The sequence below is a fragment of the Crassostrea angulata genome, chromosome 4 (genome assembly GCF_025612915.1).
Source record: "Crassostrea angulata isolate pt1a10 chromosome 4, ASM2561291v2, whole genome shotgun sequence".
NCBI classification, from domain to species: domain Eukaryota; kingdom Metazoa; phylum Mollusca; class Bivalvia; order Ostreida; family Ostreidae; genus Magallana; species Magallana angulata.
In genome coordinates, this window is record NC_069114.1 from 34,301,283 (window position 1) to 34,321,699 (window position 20,417).

Below are 20,417 nucleotides of genomic sequence, written 5' to 3' on the forward strand. Positions count from 1 at the left end.
TAAACAGTAAATGCTTTCTTTGATGATTCATTCGGGTTTAGAAGGCAGCGATCATTGCAAAAAAATATACTATGTAATTTTTTTCTGCAATGTCGCCACCTTCATATCCCGTATGAATCATCAAAGAAAGCATTTTATTGTTTAAACAACTGCAGTGCTTTCAAATCATTAAAGGATTTAAAATACCTGCAACTCTGATTTAAAAAATGTCGATTTCTGAAATATAATGAGAAAGTACATATATATAGCAAAAAATTATGGGGGTTTTCTTGTTGCTTGATTATTGCTGAATTGGTAGAAATCAGATTTTTCTGAGGATCACAAGACTGAGGTTAAGTTTAGCTGCAATAATGTAGCCCTCTCCCGATTTTTTTTTTTTTATTTTTTTTTTGGAGAGGGCTACAACTCCATAGGATCTCCGTAATGGTGCAAGTGCGGGAGTGATTCACTCCCTCAACGATTTCGTCTCAAATCGTACATAAATGACAATAACATAATATAACATTTGCATTTCTTACCTGAACTCAAACATCGTAAATGTCTATGGCATAAATTAATCCAAAAATATCAAGTAAAGTCCATATATCGGTTATTTTTCGTGTATGTCAACAACGAAAGTTAAATTTGTCCGCCATGTTTACTGACCTTGACCGGTTTTATTTTGGGACAGCCAATGAGAATTCAGGAGCGGATCTTGAACTGAATATAGGAATTCCCCTATTTTAAACATAATTAACGCGGTAAATATGAATTTTCCATTATATACCATTTCCTTAAATGATGTTTTAGTGATATAACCAGGTAAGAACGATTATTTACACTGACATTCATGTTATCAAGCCCATCAAAACTCCAAGCGTACATCCCATAAAATCACGCGAGAACTGTCATGGCTGCTGAAAAAGACGACTGGTAAACATGCTTATGTGTTTTATCTGGTTTTGATTTATATACGGTTAATTTGTTCAGCCTGAATTAAAAAATCATTTTATCTAAAGGAAGTCAAATATAAAATCGATCTTTTCAGACCGGAGTCAGCCGCATTAAAAAATTAATTTTGCACCATTACGGAGATCCTGTGGAATTGTAGCCCTCTCCAGTAAACATCAGATATAAAAAATCGGAGAGGGCTACATTATTGCAGCTATGTTAAGTTGTGTGCATCACCCTAGCATATAAACTGTGTAAACAAAGGCATGATACTAGACTGTATTTTAAGATTTCTACTGGCAATTCATTATATGGACTTAAAACTAAAGGACCTCAGATGAAAACAAGAAGATAAATTTAAAATTGGTTTTCTACTTAACATTCCTGACTTGCTCTTTCTTTTTGGTGAAAGCGTTTCTGCTAATGTTAAATAGACCAAGAATTTTATAATGTTAATATGCCAATAATTTGTAGCTCCGATTGTCTCTAAATCACGGCTCTGGAGTTTGCATGATCATCCACTCGGGAATTCATGTATCTATATCCGTGCAAGCATGACTCAATTCATGACATCTGAAGGCCAAAAAGTGGACCACTGGCTCAGTAAGGACACATCTACCAATGGATGATGCCATCTTGGGAGGGAACGGAAGATTTTCTTATCGAAATTCCTCAAATAATTTCTGTTGGATCGCATGATCGTGATGAGAACGGAGACAGATGGAAACAACTGGTATATAAGGCCCCAGTGGCCAGGGGTCATCTCATAGAGTCAGTTGATATTTCGGATTTTACAGATAATGTAAGTATTGCCATGAGGAATGGTAACCTACATTCTAACCTTGTTTATATTTTTATCTTGTCTTTGCAATGACAGCTACACTTCAAATGATCCAATACAAGATGATGCCACTTTTTCTTTAGAATTCCCGTATTCAACAAAACGATTTGTACTCGTAAAAAATGGTTTCAATTAGTTAATTGTCAACTTTAAGAATGTAATCAAAGTACTGAAGTACTGACGGGAGTTGATTTTATCGATTATCATTTATTCAAAATCAACGATATGTGATTTTGCATGGCAAGAAGTATCAGTAATCGAAATATTGCTGAGAAATTGTATGGATCCAGGCAAGATTGAACTCTTGTCTTGTTCAACCAAACGCTCGGCTGTCTCCGTTTATCTACGACAAGCAAGAGAGGCTCTGTTTTGTCGGATATTAACGGGGACAGCCAAGCGTCTGGTTGAACGTGACTACATTGAACTTCAGCGTAGGAATACATACGACTTTAAAAAATATCTTAACTGTTTGTACAATTTAAAATCTTACTATTTTCATGGTATTAATAAATAAGTTTTCTTGAAAAACAATACTTCAGAATACATAGCATCGAATTTATCAATTATTTTCAATAACTAAGTGTTGTCAGCGGTATTGATTTGTGCTTAGGTCAAAACACTGTTTCACTTTCGCTTTGCCCGAGTAAGTGCATAGGAGAGTTGATTAAAATCAACTCCCAAAAATGAATAGGAATTTTCGTTAAACGTTAAATAATCCAACGGACAATGAATTTTTTCTTTGAAATTATATCACACTTTGAATTGTGCATAAAATCTTGTTCCTTATCATAAATTATCTTTAGAATAGCGCAAGACTCGTTTTCGTCCTCAAATCAGCTGACGTCTAAAGTCAAGAAAATTTCTTCGATAACTTCAAGAGAGTGCTTATCAATTATTGGAGTGTTCTTCATGTAGCAATCACGTTTACATAGTAGTTAAAGTTAGACGGAACTCGACGACCAAAGGAAAATTACTCTCCTCCTCTTAAGTTAATCAGATATAGCTTTGTGGGAGAAAAAGAAAGAATACATGTATTAGTCGTGGTCTTTTATATAAGCTTTATGCTCAAAATTAACAACTTGTCCTGTTTGTGTAATTTAGTTTTGATTTTGTTTTAGCAAAAAAAAAACATTCCGTGAAAAATAAAGTTAAATTACTAGTAGTCGAATTACGCTCTGAAATATGTATAGTTCATTAAATGGTGAATGACTCTACACAAAACAAGCTTAAGCCTGTCTAGTTTTGAGATGTCTTGCAAGCAAAGGAAGCTAAAACTATTTGTTATTTTGCCAAATGGTAGAATGAGGGTTGCAGTCTTGCTGCTTCTTTGCATTGCCGCTGGTAGTCAAGCCAGTTTCTTGGACGATTTGAAAAATGCTTTTCATAACATTGGAACTTCTCTGACGACCACATTCAATGCTGTCGGAGATCAGGCTAAAGTTGTTGGCCAGAATCTTCTGTCAACAGCTTCCGAGCAAGGAAAACAACTTGCTTCCCAGGCCTTACAGAGTGAGCAATGTCCAAATGCAAACAACAACGGCGCTTTGCTTTCCTTCACTTTCATGGGTGTCGGTTTTGAAACAAGGTGTTTTGCTTCGATCGTCGTTTACTGCTTAATCATAGCAGTCTTTCTGTAAAACTTGCAACACTATATGCACATCTTACTTACAGAGAGAAAATAAATAGCATAATTATGTAATGTACAGGGTTTGGTATAATGAGAAAACAACGTATCTCTCCCAATGCTTTCATGCTTTTCTTGTAGCAAAATGAGGGTTGCATTCTTGGTGTTGCTCTGCTTGACTGCTGGCAGTCAGGCCAGTTTCTTAGACGATTTGAAAAGTGCTTTCAGTAATATCGGAACCTCTCTAACAACTACATTTCACGCTGTTGGGGATCAGGCTAAAGTTGTAGGACAAAACCTTCTTACCACAGCCAAAGAGCAGGGCTCACAGCTTGCTTCCCAGGCCCTTCAAAGTGAGAATTGCAAAACGTCCCTTGTCTTATCCCAATCGTTGTAGTGCATGCATCAGAACTTTATGATATATGGTGTTTGGCACAACTATATATAATTTTCTTTAAATCTAAGGTTTATATTAATATTATTTTTTTCGGAAATGAAATTTTATAACTTACATGTACACTTGAAATACGACATATTACCATATGAAAATAACCCAAAATTAAAATTAAAAAGTGAAATGATATGTGCATTTCGTATTGATTAAAAGGTTTGTTAATGGGAACCATGAACGCTCTCAGCTCCCAGGGCACCACAGACACTGCCACTGCAACCAAGAGATCTCTGAGGTAAGACGTTTCAACTGTTTTACTATAAATCAACAACTCCAACTCATTTCCAGTTCTCCTAGTCATCGCTAAATGCACAGATGATTTATACATTTTTCTGGTTTGAAACGGAAATTCAATCCGTTTGAAAACACAATGATTGTCAAAATTTAAGTTTGCGTTATCCCTGTCTCCTTCGGTAGTGATCTCCTCCAAGAAGTGAAGCCCTTGACTGATGCCGCCAAGAGCATCGTAGAGCAGAAGATGGACAACATGAACGGAGTGTACGCCGAGGCCCTCGCCCAGCTCAAGGCTCTCTCCTCTCAGCTCACCACCATGCCAGCTTCTGAGCTCATTCAGAAAGTTGACCAGATCGTTGGTCAGTACTAATTTAGAAGGATATCGTTGTTAAGTTGATCCATGAAATCTAATGTTCATTGCATAGCCATATCTTAAAGCGTCTTGTATTAACAGAACCATTGGCACCGAATTCACATTCTAATGATTTTTGTTAAATCCACTATTTTGTTAAATCCACTAGAATGTATGCCCATGAATATTAATGAAACTGCATAAATGATAATAGCCATTTGGTTGCATAGAATGGCATTCTTTTATAATCTTTGGAACAGATTAAGTTATGTTGATTTTTTTTTTCTCAACAGCTGCCCACCACACCGTTTCCAACAATCTCCAGAATGAGCTCGTCACAGATCTCACCTCCCTTTTCGGAAAGGTCTTGTCCTACCACCCAGGAACCAAGAGAAGTACCTTCACTGACGCCCTCAGTTCCCTCGGATCCGGTCTCGCCAACTTTTTCCAGCCTCATATCCAAGCTGTCCAACAGGTATATTCATTAGATTCTAGAAAGCATAAGAAAATCTCGTTTATCAAGTTTCTCTTCTCTTCTAGAGAATCGTCGATGGTGCCATAATTGCAATATCTCCAGTTAATTCAGGTTTCTGATATCATATTGTAGTTGGTGAGCGGAGTTGGAGAGTCCCTGAAGCAGACATCAAGCGCTTTCCAGACCAGCCTGAGCACTGGAGCCCATGGTGCTGCCATCACTGATTCCACCTCTCAACTCGCCCAGCACGGACAGAACGCCCTCAGTGCCCTCAAGGACGCCGTCTCTGACATCCTCCGTACGTGAAAGCTCTTATAACCTTTATTCTGTCGCTGTTTTGTCTGATAGTTATACAAAATATGTTCCAATTCTGTGATTCGTCAAATATAGTTTGACATTTCCATACAATAAATAACTCCAAATGGTGTGTAAAAGGTACTAGTATTTTCAAAACATAATAGGGACGTAGAATTTTTCAATGCATCTATTTGGATACATGGAACATCGGGCTTTTTGTGTATTGGGAATCAGTCGATTCTTATCTACAGGTAGCTTAAGTTTATCATATTATTGTTATATTTGTCAGCCAAATATTTTTGATGTTTCAAACAGAACAAACCCTGACCAACATGCAGCCACACATCGTCAACATCCTCCAGCACGGAGCCTCAGCACTTACAGAGACCCTCTCCCACAACCCAGCCACCTCATCTGAGACAGCTGCCAACCCACAGTAAACCATCTGATATAGAAACCATTGTATTGTATAAATTATTATAAAACCTCCTACAAAAACAATAAACGGGTTTTGTGTTACCATATTTGTGTGTCTTTTTTTTAAAATTAGACTTGAAATGTTTAGTTTTGGGTTGCGAATCAAAATATCTATGAGACTTTATGTTGACCGCTTGATGAAACTTGTTATGTCATATAGTAAATTTTGATTTCAATGGATTAGTGTAAATACACAAGTTTAAAATATACAATATAATATAAAGATTGATTTTTTTGCCATAGAATTTCCAACTAAAACAATTTTTACAATGAAAAGCATCATTAAATTAAGAAGATTTTTTAAAACCCTGGAAGTTTTGTTCTTAATTTTTTTATTTAAAGTTTTCAATTTTACAACACATATACCACACACACACACACACACACACACACCATGATATAATGAATATAGCTAAACTATTGAAGTTGATACAATTTTGTAGAAATTGAAATTACCATAGCTTTTGAAGTTAAATGTTATCGCAAAAGATTTCTTAATTCAAACCACCTATCATTATGTTTATTATAAGAAGAGTGTCTGATAGCAATACATTTTTCAATTTCATATTTAAGATCTCAATGACATAACATACCTGCGAATTGCTGTAAATTGTTGAAAAATTATTTGTTTAAAGGATCAAAAAGTTTATAACTAAATTAGAATCAGAAGGGGGAGTATCTCCAAATAATGTTATATGTATTAAAGCCAACTCTTTTTGAAACAGCATCCACTGAATGCACCACTACACCATAAATCTAAAGCAAAGGAACAGGATGTGAAAACATGTTCAATAGTTCCAACTTCATTATCACAAATGGAACAAGTTTCAGTGTTTTTTTAATTTATTTATCTTTATCTTTTTTAAACATGATTTTACAGAAAGAATTTTAAGTAAAGTTCTATACTGTAGCCACTGTACAGTAGTATCTGTTGTAACTTTGAAACATACTTTAAACACATCCTGTAATTATATTTAGAGTATAGCCTCTCATTACAAATTTAAATTCCATCTGATAATTAAGTTGGAATAACACATTGAACATTTATATTGATTAAATTGTAAATAGGTTTAGTGCATTCCTTGTACAAAAGTAATTCTAGACAGTAAGAAGGTACAAAAGGACATTGACATAGATCTCCTTTGAAAATATATGAGCCCTTAACAAACTTTCAAACAGCACTAATTATGCTGTTGTATTGTATACAACATACTTTGTTCAAATTAAATCTTTTTTCAAATTAAGATTTTTAAAAAATGATCCATCATCATTTAAAAAGTCTTTTACAATTCTTACACCTTTTCTTTACTATGCTTTATAAATCATATACTTCTTGTCTACTTTGATATATAAGTTATGCCATATTGGAGTAAATGTTATATTATTGTTAAAATCAGAAATTTGGTTAGAGTGTATGTTCTTAACATTAAGCCAAACCATCAAAAACATCTCTCCAAATTATATTATTGCATTGCTCTATATAGTTTTGTAAAAAAAAAAAAGTCACCAGACTCTAAAAAAACAAACAAACACTTTATCATCAAACAAAGCTGAACATAAGCTCAACCATGATTTAAAAAAAATTGATTTGTATGCTAAGATATAGTTTTGGACCTAAATTTTCGAGATTAAGACATGCAATTTCAAATGTCAGATCTAGAGAGATTGCTGGACGGTGCACATGCATATGGCTTATCTCTTACTGCAATGGGACGATTCCTGCTGTGACCTTCATGACTGCATACACTATATATAGGTCCAGATACTTCTTTTCTTGTCACTTCTTTTACCTCTTTGGATAGTACGTAGTGAACATGTAAGTATTCAATTAGTTTTAAAGTTGTAAAGCCAACAATGTAAAAAAAAAAAGAGAATAAAAAAGCCATAAACAACATAAATTGTATAAATTTACAGGTATTTTATGCTTTATTTGTATAGCTGTTAAAAAATCCTTAAAGAAGAAAACATAAGTAGTCAAACTTTGTCAGCGTTTACCCCATACTAAAAAATTATTTCTACTGTTCTCTCTCGTTCTCTTTCAATCTTCATTATAATTTAACATTTCACTTTTGGCACTTTTGAAATTAACATAAAATATTTCTTGGACAATAGAATTTATTCTATTTTCATTAAAGAGAATATTGATAGTAAGTACAAGTGATGTGTTGCGTATATAAATTTGTTGAAAAACTTCAAAACTGTTTTTACTCCATAGAATAATGAGGGTCGGACTTGTTCTTCTCTTGTGCCTTGCCGTTGGCAGTCAAGCTAATTTCTTTGACGATCTCAAGCAAACATTTCAAAATATCGGAACAGCTTTGACAACTACAGTTCATGCCGTCGGAGATCAGGCTAAAGTTGTGGGCACCAACCTTCTACAGGCAGCTTCCGAACAAGGAAAACAACTCGCTTCTCAGGCTCTTCAAAGTATGATTCCTTGCATTGTCTTATTTACCAATATTCTGGTAGTTGATATAAATTTAACTCTTATCACGGGTTCTTCCAATTGAAATGTCATTTAAAACAGTCTGACAATGGATATTACGCCTCGAAAACATTTTTGATTGGTAGGTCTCCTAATGGGAACCATGAGCGCTCTCCAGAAACCCCCGACAAACGGTGCTGCCAAGAGATCGCTCTCGTATGGATATCTTTATATCCCCACTTTTTATGATGTGCAACTTGTATTTTACAGTATGCAGTTTATACAAGAAAAAAGTAACTGCTAAATGTGAATCAATGCATAAAAAATCGCTTACTTCTTTATCAGAGAATTTCTTGAACAAAGCAAACATTTGACGGGTGCTGCCGAAATGCTCGTACAGCAGAAAATGGACAAACTGAAAGGAATCTACAAGGAAGCGATTGACAAACTTAAAGATGTCTCCTCTCAACTCACAGACCTTCCAGCTACCGACCTCATTAAGAAAGTGGACCAGATCGTTGGTAAGCATGCGTGTATTCCCACTGATCAAAGTAACCTACAACATATCTTTCTTCATGAAAATAAAAGATGAATATTTGTATAGTTGTATTATTGACTGTAAATGCCCCTGTTTCAGTCTATCATCACCTTGTTACTGACCAAATTCAAACTGAGCTCGTCTCAGAGCTGACCAAACTTTTTGGACACGCCTTGTCTCTCCATCCTGATCATAAGAGAGGTACGTTTTCCGACGCCCTTAGCTCCATTGGACAAGGTCTCGCCAATTTCTTCCAGCCACATGTCCAGGCTGTCCAACAGGTGAGGATTTGATCTCTAAACTTTAATGTCATTACCATTATGATATCGTATAATAAAATTTGTGTCCAGAATGTCCAGCGGATGAGAATTTAATGACATCATCTTTATGAATTGATGTCTATGAACATTGCCATTTATATCTTATTCATTTCTATTTGTTTACCCGTAGTTAGTTAACGGAGTGGGTGAATCCCTAAAACAGACCGCACAAACATTCCACACCAGTCTGACCACTGGTCCCCATGGAACTGCCATCCATGACTCTGCTTCCGCCCTGGCTCAGCACGGACAGAACGCCCTCAGTGCCCTCAAGGACGCCGTCTCTGACATCCTCCGTAAGTCTTATCTACCCTTGTTTTAAAATAAAAGAAAGTATGAAAAATCATTAAAAATAATACATTTATACATTATAAAAATTATCTGTTGGAAAACAGGTGATATAAGTTGACGAATATGCATTTGGTTTTATTTATTTACATTACAGAGCAAACCCTGACCAACATGCAGCCACACATCGTCAACATCCTCCAGCACGGAGCCTCAGCTCTCACCGACACCCTCACCCATAACACCGAAACATCACCCTAGACAGATGCTAAACCACAGTAAACCATCATCAAAAGCGATAGTTCATTGCTTCCATTATCAACTTATAGAAAAAATCAATAAACGAATCATTATGATATCTACATTTGTTTGTCAGTTTTGTATCAAAATATTCAGTGTCTTTGCGTTTTAAAATTATGCTATATATATTCAAGTTCTGATTTTGTTTAGGAAGAATAATTTTTGACTTTTGTCATAGCACGTCATTCTTGGAAAGAATGTTTGTAAAAAACGATTTTGAGTTTGTCTGGCTTTCCTCTGCTTAGAGGCTTCTAGATATCTTTAAAGTTTGATTGGATATTACTTTTCTTTATTTTGCTAATGAAGACAATATTAACTGCAGCAGGCCTTTTATCCCAAGTGTTCTTACAAGAAAGAACTCCTAATCTGAATAGACAATGTATCACTTAAGTATTGAACACCGGCCAAAAGTAAAATCAATACATTATTTCAATATACTAGGAATTTTGAATATCGGGCACAAATGTTATGTACAGTTTTATACTATATTCTTGTAAATATTTAACTCAAGGTAGTATGAAATTGCTATAAGTCATCACAAAATGCATGTTCCAAAAGCTTCTCCTTTGTCAAATGCTAAAAAGGTAAATTAAGCGATTTCATTTTAAAATATAATAATGCTATTTTGGCATTTCTCTCTAAAAGGTTTTTTTTTGTTGGTGTTAAATTGCTTTTATCTTGAAAAATATCACATTGTGATACTAAATGTTAGAAGTCTGACTTTATAACTTAATTCTGTAATATTTTAGACCAATTTTTCTCTTCTGTTGGCGATTACAATACATGTATATCATGAAACATGAAACGTTTAAAGGGACCTTAGGGGACACATGTTGCATAATGTTTACTTAAGGAAGAATAAATCACTGATACATGGGCTTTACATTTAAATTTCAATAGTCAAACAGTCATTTAACTAGTAACTTTAAATATATATCAATGCGAAAAGGTACCATTTCCTTTTTTTTACTCAAGTGCACTAGCTATCTTCTATTGCATCGAACAAATGAATTTGTTGAACTGCACAGACCCTTTTTAAAAAAAACTTAACTAGGGACTCTTACACTTTGTAAGAAAAAAATCATAAAATATATCATGTTCATACTTGTATATCTACATGAACTTTCAATATGCATGCATATGAGAAATGGAGAATGATTTGCAGGTCACAGGTAGCAAAAGTTAGGAAAACAAATATACGAAATGTCCATAGGTAACCAACGGCAAACCAGGAAAATGCTGAATTGACTGATCTGGTTTTTCACACAATAGATCTACTTGCTGCAGAGAGTGTATTTTAATTTGTTGAATAGTTGAAACTTTTAAATACACCCTGAAATGAGTGAATCAAATACTAGTATTTAATTTCAATTTGTGTTGAGAAGTTTGCACAACTATCAAAAAAGATTCATTTAAATTACAATCCCTGCAGAAGTGAACGCTATTTCTACTTCTAAACAAAGTTATAATTTGGATCAAAAATTATTTTTTCCGATTTTAATGCTTCAAGCATTTATAATAGGCAAACAAAATTTAAGGGCATTTGGTTGAGTTATAAGCGAGTTACGGAGCTTACAAATATGTGCTAATTAAACAAAGCTTTTGTTCACATTTTGAATGTTGAAGTAAAAATTCCAATTTCAGACCAAAAATAAATATGTTAGCGATAAGAACTGTTAACTGAAGTTAATTATGTTGAACCTACGCTGTTTCATTGTAAACAAAATCAGGGCACGAGTTTTGTTTACATGACGAAGAATTATGAGCCCTGTGTCTTGCTTATTACTCTATGACTGACTCTCAAATTTCATTTGATCGTTGGCAATGTTTTCCTAAGGCACTGTAAATACTAAAAAATCCTAGAAAAATTGAATATGACCAAATAAGACCAAAAATCGTTCACCATGCCCCTTTAAAATCCGAAGGCTTCATTATAACAGCCAAGTTTACATTTCTCTCTTGAACCATCACTGCTCATAATCAAATTCTAAAAAAAATAACCTCAAGCAATTCAGTCTGGAAACCTTTACTAGAAATTTTATCGTGAAAATACTCAAATGTTTTTCTATACATACTATTAGATAGGCAAAGTTAGCTACTAGTAACTGGCTACTAGTAACTGGCTAGGAAAAGTAAAAAAAGCTAGCTACTAGTAACTGGCTACGAGATAAAATAAAAATTAGATATTAGTAACTGGCTTCTAGTAACTGGCTACGAGAAGTAAGAAAAGCTAGCTACTAGTAACTGGCTACGGGATGAAAGAAACTTGGCTTCTAGTTACTTCTTACTGTCCATTGGAGAACACATACCAAGGATTTCTAGTTTAGTTCTTAAGATATACATTGCACTATATAACTGTCAATTGTCAATATATCTCAAGTAGCTGTATATAAATAGATTGAAGAGATATGCCAGACATGCTAATATCAACATTCTGTCAAGTCATCCACATACTATTACGACACAATTACTCAGATATCTCTCTTAATGTAGTCAGCTACTTGTGCATTTCGTTACAAATATCATTCTTTTTTGGCGGTTTTGTCTATATATCTCAAGTAGCTGTATATATAGATTGGAGATATATGCCAGACATGCTAATATCAACATTCTGTCAAGTCATCCACATAATATAACGACATAATTACTCAGATATCTCTCTTAATGTAGTCAGCTACTTGTGAATTTTGTTACAAATATCTTTATCTTTTTGCTGTTTTGTCTATATGTTTCAAGTAGCTGTATATATCGATTAAAGATATATGCCGGTCTTGCTAATTTCAACATTCTGTCAAGTCATCCACATAATATTACGACACAATTACTCAGATATCTCTCTTTATATAGTCAGCTATTTGTGCGTTTCGTAACAAATATATTTTTTGGCGATTTTGTCAATGTACCTCACGTAGCTGAATAGATAGATTGAATGTATATGCCAGACATGCTAGTATAAACATTCTGTCAAGTCATCCACATAATATAACGACATAATTACTCAGATATCTCTCTTTATGTAGTCAGCTACTTGTGCATTTTGTTACAAATATCTTTTTTTTTGGGGCTGGTTTGTCAATATTTTTCAAGTAGCTGTATATAAAGATTGAAGATATATGCCAGACATGCTTATATCAACATTCTGTCAAGGCATCCACATAATTTTACGACACAATTACTCAGATATCTCTCTTCATGTAGTCAGCTACTTGTGCATTTTGTTACAAATATCTTTATCTTTTTGCTGTTTTGTGAATATATCTCAAGTAGCTGTATATATAGATTGAAGATGTATGCCAGTCTTGCTAATAACAACATTTTGTCAAGTCATCCACATAATATTACGACACAGTTACTCAGATATTTCTCTTTATGTAGTCAGCTACTTGTGCATTTCATAACAAAATATTCATTTCTTGGCGGTTTTGTGAATATATCTCAAGTAGATTAATATATAGATTGAAGATATATGCCAGACATGATTTAATCAACATTCTGTCAGGTCATCCACATAATATTACGACACAATTACTCAGATATCTCTCTTTATGTAGTCAGCTACTTGTGCGTTTCGTTACAAATATCATTCTCTTTTGGCCGTTTTGTCAATATATCTCAAGTAGTTGAATTTATAAATTGAAGATATATGCCAGACATGCTACTATCAACATTCTGTCAAGCCATCCACATAATATGACGACACAATTACTCAGATATCTCTATTTATGTAGTCAGCTACTTGTGCATTTTGTTATAAATATCTTTATTTTTTGGTGGTTTTGTCAATATTTCTGAACTAGCTGATTATACAGATTGAAAATATATGCCAACATGCTAATATTAACATTCTGACAAGTCATCCACAATATATTACGACACAATTACTCAAATATCTCTCTTTATGTAGTCTGCTACTTGTGCGTTTCGTTACAAATATCATTCTTTTTTTGGCGGTTTTGTCAATTTACGCACAAGTAGCTGACTACATAAAGAGAGATATCTGAGTAATTGTGTTATCAGATTATGTGGATGACTTGACAGAATGTTGATATAAGGAAGACCGGCATATATCTTCAATCAATATATACAGCTACTTGAGATATATTCACAAAACAGCAAAAAGATAAAGATATTTGTAACGAAATGCACAAGTAGCTGACTACATAAAGAGAGATATCTAAGTTATTGTGTCGTGATATCATGTGGATGACTTGACCGAATGTTGATACCAGCATGTCTGGCATATATCTAATTCACCTATCTGGTATCAACTCTTTGTCTAAGATAAAGATCGCTGACGAAATCTCACGTAATGCGCTACTTGAGATATATTGACAAAACTGCCAAAAAAGAATGATATTTGTAACGAAACGCACAAGTAGCTGACTACATAAAGAGATATATTTGAATAATTGTGTCGTAATATTGTGTGGATGACTTGACAGAATGTTGAAATTAGCAAGACTGGCATATATCCTCAATCTATATATACAGCTACTTGAGATATATTCACAAAACAGCAAAAACATAAAGATATTTGTAACAAAATGCACAAGTAGCTGACTACATAAAGAGAGATATCTGAGTAATTGTGTCGTAATATTATGTGGATGACTTGACAGAATGTTGATATTAGCATGTCTGGCATATATCTTCAATCTATATATATTCAGCTTCTTGAGATATATTGACAAAACCGCCAATAAATAAAGATATTTGTAACGAAACGTACAAGTATTTGACTACATAAGGAGAGGTATCTCAGTAATTGTGTCGTAATATTGTGTGGATGACTTGACAGAATGTTGATATTAGCATGTCTGGCATATATCTTCAATCTATATATTCAACTACTTGAGATATATTGACAAAACCGCCAGAAAAGAATGATATTTGTAACGAAATGCAAAAGTAGCTGACTACATAAAGAGAGATATCTGAGTAATTGTGTCGTAATATTATGTGGATGACTTGACAGAATGTTGATACCAGCATGTCTGGCATATATCTTCAATTTATATATACAGCTACTTGAGAAATATTGACAAAACCGCCAAGAAATGAAGATATTTGTAATGAAATGCACAAGTAGCTGACTACATAAAGAGAGATATCTGAGTAATTATGTCGTCATATTATGTGGATGATTTGACAGAATGTTGATTTTAGCATGTCTGGCATATATCTTCAATCTATATATTCAGCTACTTGAGATATATTGACAAAACCACCAAAAAAGAATGATATTTGTAACGAAACGCACAAGTAGCTGACTACTTAAAGAGAGATATCTGAGTAATTGTGTCGTAATATTATGTGGATGACTTGACAGAATGTTGATATAAGCACGTCTGGCCATGCGCGGATCTAGAGGGGGGGTCGGGGGGGGGGGTCCCGACCCCCCCCCCCCCCTGGAAAATGAAAATTTATTAAATTTACATAGTAAAATTATCGCGAAAATATGCCTCGGACCCCCCCTGGCAAACACAATTATCCTTCGGACCCCCCCTGGAAAAATTTTCTGGATCCGCGCATGCTGGCATATATCTTTAATCTATATATACAGCTACTTGAGATATATATCACAAAACCGCCAAAAAATAAAGATATTTGTAACGAAACGCACAAGTAGCTGACTACATAAAGAGAGATATCTGAGTAATTGAGTGGTAATATTATGTGGATGACTTGACAGAATGTTGATATTAGCAAGTCGGGCATATATCTTCAGTCTACTTGAGATATATTGATAATTGACAGTGATATAGGTCAATGTACATCTTATGAACAAAAATAGAAATCCTTGGTATGTGTTCTCCCATGGACAGTAAGAAGTAACTAGAAGCCAAGTTTCTTTCATCTCGTAGCCAATTACTAGTAACTAGCTTTTCTTACTTCTCGTAGCCAGTTACTAGTAGCCAGTTACTAGTAGCTAAGTTTTATTTAATCTCGTAGCCAGTTACTAGTAACTAGCTTTTTTTTACTTCTCGTAGCCAGTTACTAGTAGCCAGTTACTAGTACATTACTTTACCTATCTCAAACTATTATTTGTATTTTAGAGGCAACCTTTTTAAAATTCGGACTTTTGCATAAGACAAGACTTAAAACTTTTCTCATTTTTTTCCAACTGTGATTGCATTGCTATTGTTCGCTCTGATCGAAATTAACTGCGCCTTTTATTTTCAAGCTGAGCAATGTGCATTATGTGTAAGAAAGTTTATCTATGTACACAATAACATTCAGTTTATCTGTACTTGCAAATAATTTCATAGTTCTGAGAATAAGGAAAGACACGCAAATGATGAAAGATAGTCCCTCGGCGTGCACATATCTTATCTTACACCAATATCGTATGATTCTAAGTAGAACTATGACGATTTCATGCACTATATATATAGTTCCAGTTACTTCTTTTCTAGTCAGTTCCTTAATTTCTTGGGATAGTCCTTAACGTAAGTAAGAAATCATTAGTTTAGAGGTTCAATTTCTGTTGAAACGTTTACATACTTTGGTATACAAAGAACAGTACTTGCTTCATTATTTAATTAAATTTTAATACCAAGTAAACATATTATTTTTCTGCTGGTTTTTAACGGATAAGTGATGCAAAATTATATAACCTAACTAAGTTGGTGTAAATTACAATTAGATTCATATAAAAAATAACAGAATAATTTTCGCTTCTTTTAATATTCTTCCATAAAATAATAAGCACTATAATAAAAGCAGAAATAGAAATACATCTCAAAGAATGTTTAAAATTATTAGAAGAATTCCAATCTAATAAAAAAATATTCTAAGAAGCTCACTCAAGCTATTGTTTATACATACAGTTTTCCGTTGTCTTTGATAGAGCTATGAAGGTCGGATTTCTTCTTCTCTTGTGCCTTGCCGCTGGCAGCCAAGCCAGTTTCCTTGACGATCTCAAGGCTACATTTCACAATATTGGAACAGCTTTGACAACTACAGTTCATGCCGTCGGAGATCAGGCTAAAGTTGTGGGCACCAACCTTCTTCAGGCAGCTTCCGAGCAAGGAAAACAACTCGCTTCTCAAGCTCTTCAAAGTACGATTTCTTAGTCTTATCAACTCTGTTTTGAGTATTAAATATTGTAAACCAACATTATCCTCACAAATGTGTGCATTGGTTTCGTTTTTTTTAACCATAAGGTCTTCTCATGGGAACCATGAGCGCTCTGCAGAAACCACAAACAGACCCCGCTACCAAGAGATCTCTCTCGTATGTATGACAGCGGGTTCTTATAACAAATCTTGATTTCCTAAGCACTCAAATTGGGAGATAGAATATACCGTTGGACTTTCCTCTTTAATAGTGAACTCCTTGAGCAAAGCAAGCATTTGACCGATGCCGCCGAAATGCTTGTTCAGCAGAAGATGGACAAACTGAAGGGTGCCTACAACGAGGCTATTGATAACCTTAAAGCTGTCTCCTCTCAGCTCACAGACCTTCCAGCCACCGACCTCATCAAGAAAGTCGACCAGATTGTCAGTTAGTATATGCATTTGATTTTATTACCCTATGTAGCCCATTCATGTAAATTCCTATTGAAATAAGAGACATAAAGTTCTAAAAAGACAGCCTTGGTATGTCTATAGTTGTGACTACGTGGCATTGCATTTTTGTTCAGTCGCTCACCACCTTGTTTCTGATGGTATCCAAACCGAGCTCGTCTCAGAGCTGACCAAACTTTTCGGACACGCCTTGTCTCTCCACCCCGGACACAAGAGAGGTACCTTTACCGACACCCTTAGCTCCATCGGACAAGGTCTTGCCAACTTCTTCCAGCCCCATGTACAGGCTGTCCAACAGGTGAAGTCTCGTGTTAATTTCAATGCAAATATCAAAATACTATATAAAAAAATTTTGTTTCTCTTATTTGTTTTTCATCGTATTATGACATACAGTTAGTCAGCGGAGTTGGCGAGTCCCTGAAACAGACCACCCAACAATTCCACTCCAGTCTGACTACTGGTACCCACGGAACTGCCATCCATGACTCTGCTTCCGCTCTGGCTCAGCACGGACAGAACGCCCTCAGTGCCCTCAAGGACGCCGTCTCTGACATTCTCCGTACGTCGAAACCTAATATGGTTAACACTGCCTTGTCACAATTAAAACATGTTTTGGACAAACAAATTCAACTGCAGTATTGAACTTGCGTCTAACGTCTCCACGTCTTTATTTACAGAGCAAACCCTGACCAACATGCAGCCACACATCGTCAACATCCTCCAGCACGGAGCCCAGGCCCTCACCGACACCCTCTCCCAACACCCTGCTGGGTCCCCATCCGAGACTGCTGCAAACCCGCAGTAAAATTAAACTGTCATATTTTTTTTTACAAATAAAATGTGAAAACTTGTTCACTGCTTTGTACAATTGTTTTAATCTTTTGGCATGATGGATTTTGACCTATCTGAACAACTGGTTTAAAATCATACAACCCCGACAAAACAGTCGCGTGGTATAGAATGATTTACGTGTTTTAAATCCAAATGCAAGACCGAGTTTATCAAGACCAGATGTCCATTTTCTGGTAGAGTGATCTAAATTAGTCATGAATTTTGGTTCGTCCTTTTCCACTTCTTAGACAGACAGAACAGTATTCTTCTATGTACGATCCAAGAATCGGGCCTCCCCGTGGCTCTCATGTAATCAAGTTAATTTTCTATTTCATAGGTATATAATGATATACAATATACGTTTTATTTGGTGTTCTCTGATGATCATGAAAAAAGAAATGCAAGCGCTGATGAAATATTTAAGTTGAAAGCATTGGCATAGATATTTTAAGTCCATATATTTTTTTCCATTACTAAAAAGACTGCTAGTCCAAAATTGTAGTTTAGTTTAGACTGTTGACCTCCAAAAAACAGATAAGACGACCCCAAGACTGTCCTTCTTAACCAAGTAACACGAGGGCCAAGAGTTGGCGATAAGACCTGTCACACTCTGATCAGTCGGGGGTCTACTTGTTTGGCTTTTCTTGCACGAATATGTAAATGAAAAATTATCCTAATATTATATATCGTATCATTCATTTATTGAGAATTAGCGTATATCTTGGTTGTTTTTAAATTAAATTTAAAGAATGACGCATCATAAGGATATTATGATGCAATCTTGACCTTGTTGAAAAATAAAATCAGAAGCTTTAGTTCTTATACAATAAAGATCAGTCGTGTGACCCCGGTATAATCAATTGATCACCAGATGTCGCCCCGTTCGATGAACGTGTAGCATGATGCTGGTCCAACTTAAAGCCAATACAGCTGTCTACCTATTATATATGGTCAATATCACTTAAGAACATAACAAAAATATTTTCTTCCTATGTGCACGTACCCAAAGTGCTTTTTCACGTAATGGAGCGCTCTGTGATATGGATAATTCTATGTTTGGGTCTGAATCAAACTAATGGGAAACCAACCCAAGGTAAGAAAATGTCTGGCATTCTATCACAAAACACATCTTCCGCCACATTCGTCTCTCTAATCTAGGTTTCTATATATATACAGGGTATTCATTTTTACGCAGATTTAACAGTAAGAGAAATCTTACATATAACATGTTTTAATTGTTTTTAATAAGAAAGAAATGCAATCAGTTTTCCATGAATGTCTATATGTTTGTGGTGGTAAATGTAACAACTGCGTTGTTCAGAGAGTTTGTGTTCTTTCTTACTAGATAAAGCAGGACCATGTGCGAACGCTGAGGATCCTATGGCGTGTCTTCACGGGATGTTGATGCACGGTGACAATCACGATGGCGACACCCACAAAGCGGAGGATCAGTATCTCCGGTTCCAACCTGTCCTACGCACAGGAAGTCCTGAAAAAGCAGGACCCCAAGACGCTGAGCAAACATTCCATGCGTCATTGATGCATAATGGAGGAGACCCCGCACATGCGCATCAGGCGGGTGTCAAAGAACCAAGGACTACTGAACAACTGGGGCCTCAAGACGCGGAGACGGCTCTCCATGGCGTGATGATGCACGGGGACGACCAGCCAGGACATAATCACGACAGAGAGGACAAAGTGGGCAAGACGTCGACGGGTAATGTGGGCCAGAAAGCGGCACCTCTGGACGCCGAGCAGCTGATGCATGGAGTCTTAATGCACGGAGATTCTTCTGTTGAGAATCACCATGTTCACGAAAATCCGAATGAAAATAGGGAAACTAAAGCACCTGGACCAATTGATCTTAATCAGAAAATGCATAAATTAATGCATAAAGATGGAGACACTCATCACGAAGATACATCGGATAAGAAACCAACCACGATACCGGGTCCAAACGACCAAGCAGATATCATTCACCAATTGATGCATAATGGAGAAAACTTTATTCACAACCTCCTTGAAGAAAACAAGCCGTTTAGATTCAACATTGCTGAGATTATGAAGTTAGGGATTGATCCCGATATTCTAAAATCGGTCGGGTTGGACAAAATTCGAAAAGAGGATGAAGCGGAATATAGGAATTGGCAGAAAGAACAAAGCGTCGACAGTCCTCCTGGGGAAACTATTGCTTACATATCAGACTCCATTGTCTCTGATATAGAACTTATGAAACGGAGATACATGAATTTAGGAGAGGAGGCAGAGCGGGAAATACAGCAGTTTGCAAACGCCAGGAACATCGAAATATCCCCAGAGGAATTACTTTCCAACCTCAATCTCGACAACGAGGCTGGAGATCACGTGGATGAGGGTGTTCAACATGACCTTGAACTCATTGGTAGTACTGACCCAATTAACGCACGTCACAAAGCGTATATAGAGAGACGAAAATAACAAGAGTGTGATCTTTGTAATTAATAATTCCCACTGTTACGTAGAAAA

General features: G+C 35.5%; 4 protein-coding genes across 5 annotated transcripts; all 4 read left to right on the forward strand.

Annotated features, from left to right (window-relative positions):
• The first annotated feature begins 1,592 nt into the window (after nucleotides 1–1,592).
• Nucleotides 1,593–5,726, forward strand: LOC128181917 (uncharacterized). 2 transcript variants are annotated; one of them, XM_052850496.1, is made up of 7 exons: nucleotides 1,593–1,732; nucleotides 3,537–3,748; nucleotides 4,003–4,081; nucleotides 4,264–4,439; nucleotides 4,726–4,907; nucleotides 5,040–5,205; nucleotides 5,520–5,726. In XM_052850496.1, exons 2-7 carry the CDS (start codon nucleotides 3,541–3,543, stop codon nucleotides 5,642–5,644), a joined length of 936 nt encoding a protein of 311 aa, XP_052706456.1. In that variant the 5' UTR covers nucleotides 1,593–1,732; nucleotides 3,537–3,540; the 3' UTR covers nucleotides 5,645–5,726. The 2 variants fall into 2 exon arrangements, with proteins under 2 accessions (XP_052706456.1, XP_052706457.1); XM_052850497.1 differs by lacking the exon at nucleotides 3,537–3,748 and adding an exon at nucleotides 3,072–3,280 and having other exon boundaries at nucleotides 1,616–1,732.
• A 2,174-nt stretch (nucleotides 5,727–7,900) lies between these two features.
• Nucleotides 7,901–9,616, forward strand: LOC128181919 (uncharacterized). The gene is made up of 6 exons (XM_052850499.1): nucleotides 7,901–8,108; nucleotides 8,253–8,322; nucleotides 8,452–8,627; nucleotides 8,744–8,925; nucleotides 9,095–9,260; nucleotides 9,410–9,616. The coding sequence occupies exons 1-6, from the start codon at nucleotides 7,901–7,903 to the stop codon at nucleotides 9,511–9,513; spliced, it is 906 nt and encodes a 301-aa protein (XP_052706459.1). The 3' UTR covers nucleotides 9,514–9,616.
• Nucleotides 9,617–15,982: 6,366 nt separating this feature from the next.
• On the forward strand, nucleotides 15,983–17,932 carry LOC128181918 (uncharacterized). Its single transcript, XM_052850498.1, has 7 exons — nucleotides 15,983–16,001; nucleotides 16,403–16,614; nucleotides 16,719–16,788; nucleotides 16,883–17,058; nucleotides 17,198–17,379; nucleotides 17,475–17,640; nucleotides 17,759–17,932. Exons 2-7 carry the CDS (start codon nucleotides 16,407–16,409, stop codon nucleotides 17,884–17,886), a joined length of 930 nt encoding a protein of 309 aa, XP_052706458.1. The 5' UTR covers nucleotides 15,983–16,001; nucleotides 16,403–16,406; the 3' UTR covers nucleotides 17,887–17,932.
• A 915-nt stretch (nucleotides 17,933–18,847) lies between these two features.
• Nucleotides 18,848–20,404, forward strand: LOC128180069 (uncharacterized). The gene is made up of 2 exons (XM_052847882.1): nucleotides 18,848–19,005; nucleotides 19,258–20,404. Exons 1-2 carry the CDS (start codon nucleotides 18,936–18,938, stop codon nucleotides 20,367–20,369), a joined length of 1,182 nt encoding a protein of 393 aa, XP_052703842.1. The 5' UTR covers nucleotides 18,848–18,935; the 3' UTR covers nucleotides 20,370–20,404.
• Nucleotides 20,405–20,417: the final 13 nt, after the last annotated feature.

Bases quoted from the DNA above. Each gene is read 5' to 3' on its own strand.
- LOC128181917 (XM_052850496.1), top strand. From the start codon at position 3,541: ATGAGGGTTGCATTCTTGGTGTTGCTCTGCTTGACTGCTGGCAGTCAG. The intron at 4,440-4,725 runs GTCAGTACTAAT...TTTTCTCAACAG, and splicing joins GAAAGTTGACCAGATCGTTG to CTGCCCACCACACCGTTTCC. The intron at 5,206-5,519 runs GTACGTGAAAGC...TGTTTCAAACAG, and splicing joins CGCCGTCTCTGACATCCTCC to AACAAACCCTGACCAACATG.
- LOC128181919 (XM_052850499.1), top strand. From the start codon at position 7,901: ATGAGGGTCGGACTTGTTCTTCTCTTGTGCCTTGCCGTTGGCAGTCAA. The intron at 8,109-8,252 runs GTATGATTCCTT...TTTGATTGGTAG, and splicing joins CGCTTCTCAGGCTCTTCAAA to GTCTCCTAATGGGAACCATG. The intron at 9,261-9,409 runs GTAAGTCTTATC...TTTACATTACAG, and splicing joins CGCCGTCTCTGACATCCTCC to AGCAAACCCTGACCAACATG.
- LOC128181918 (XM_052850498.1), top strand. From the start codon at position 16,407: ATGAAGGTCGGATTTCTTCTTCTCTTGTGCCTTGCCGCTGGCAGCCAA. The intron at 17,380-17,474 runs GTGAAGTCTCGT...TATGACATACAG, and splicing joins ATGTACAGGCTGTCCAACAG to TTAGTCAGCGGAGTTGGCGA. The intron at 17,641-17,758 runs GTACGTCGAAAC...CTTTATTTACAG, and splicing joins CGCCGTCTCTGACATTCTCC to AGCAAACCCTGACCAACATG.
- LOC128180069 (XM_052847882.1), top strand. From the start codon at position 18,936: ATGGAGCGCTCTGTGATATGGATAATTCTATGTTTGGGTCTGAATCAA. The intron at 19,006-19,257 runs GTAAGAAAATGT...CTTTCTTACTAG, and splicing joins TAATGGGAAACCAACCCAAG to ATAAAGCAGGACCATGTGCG.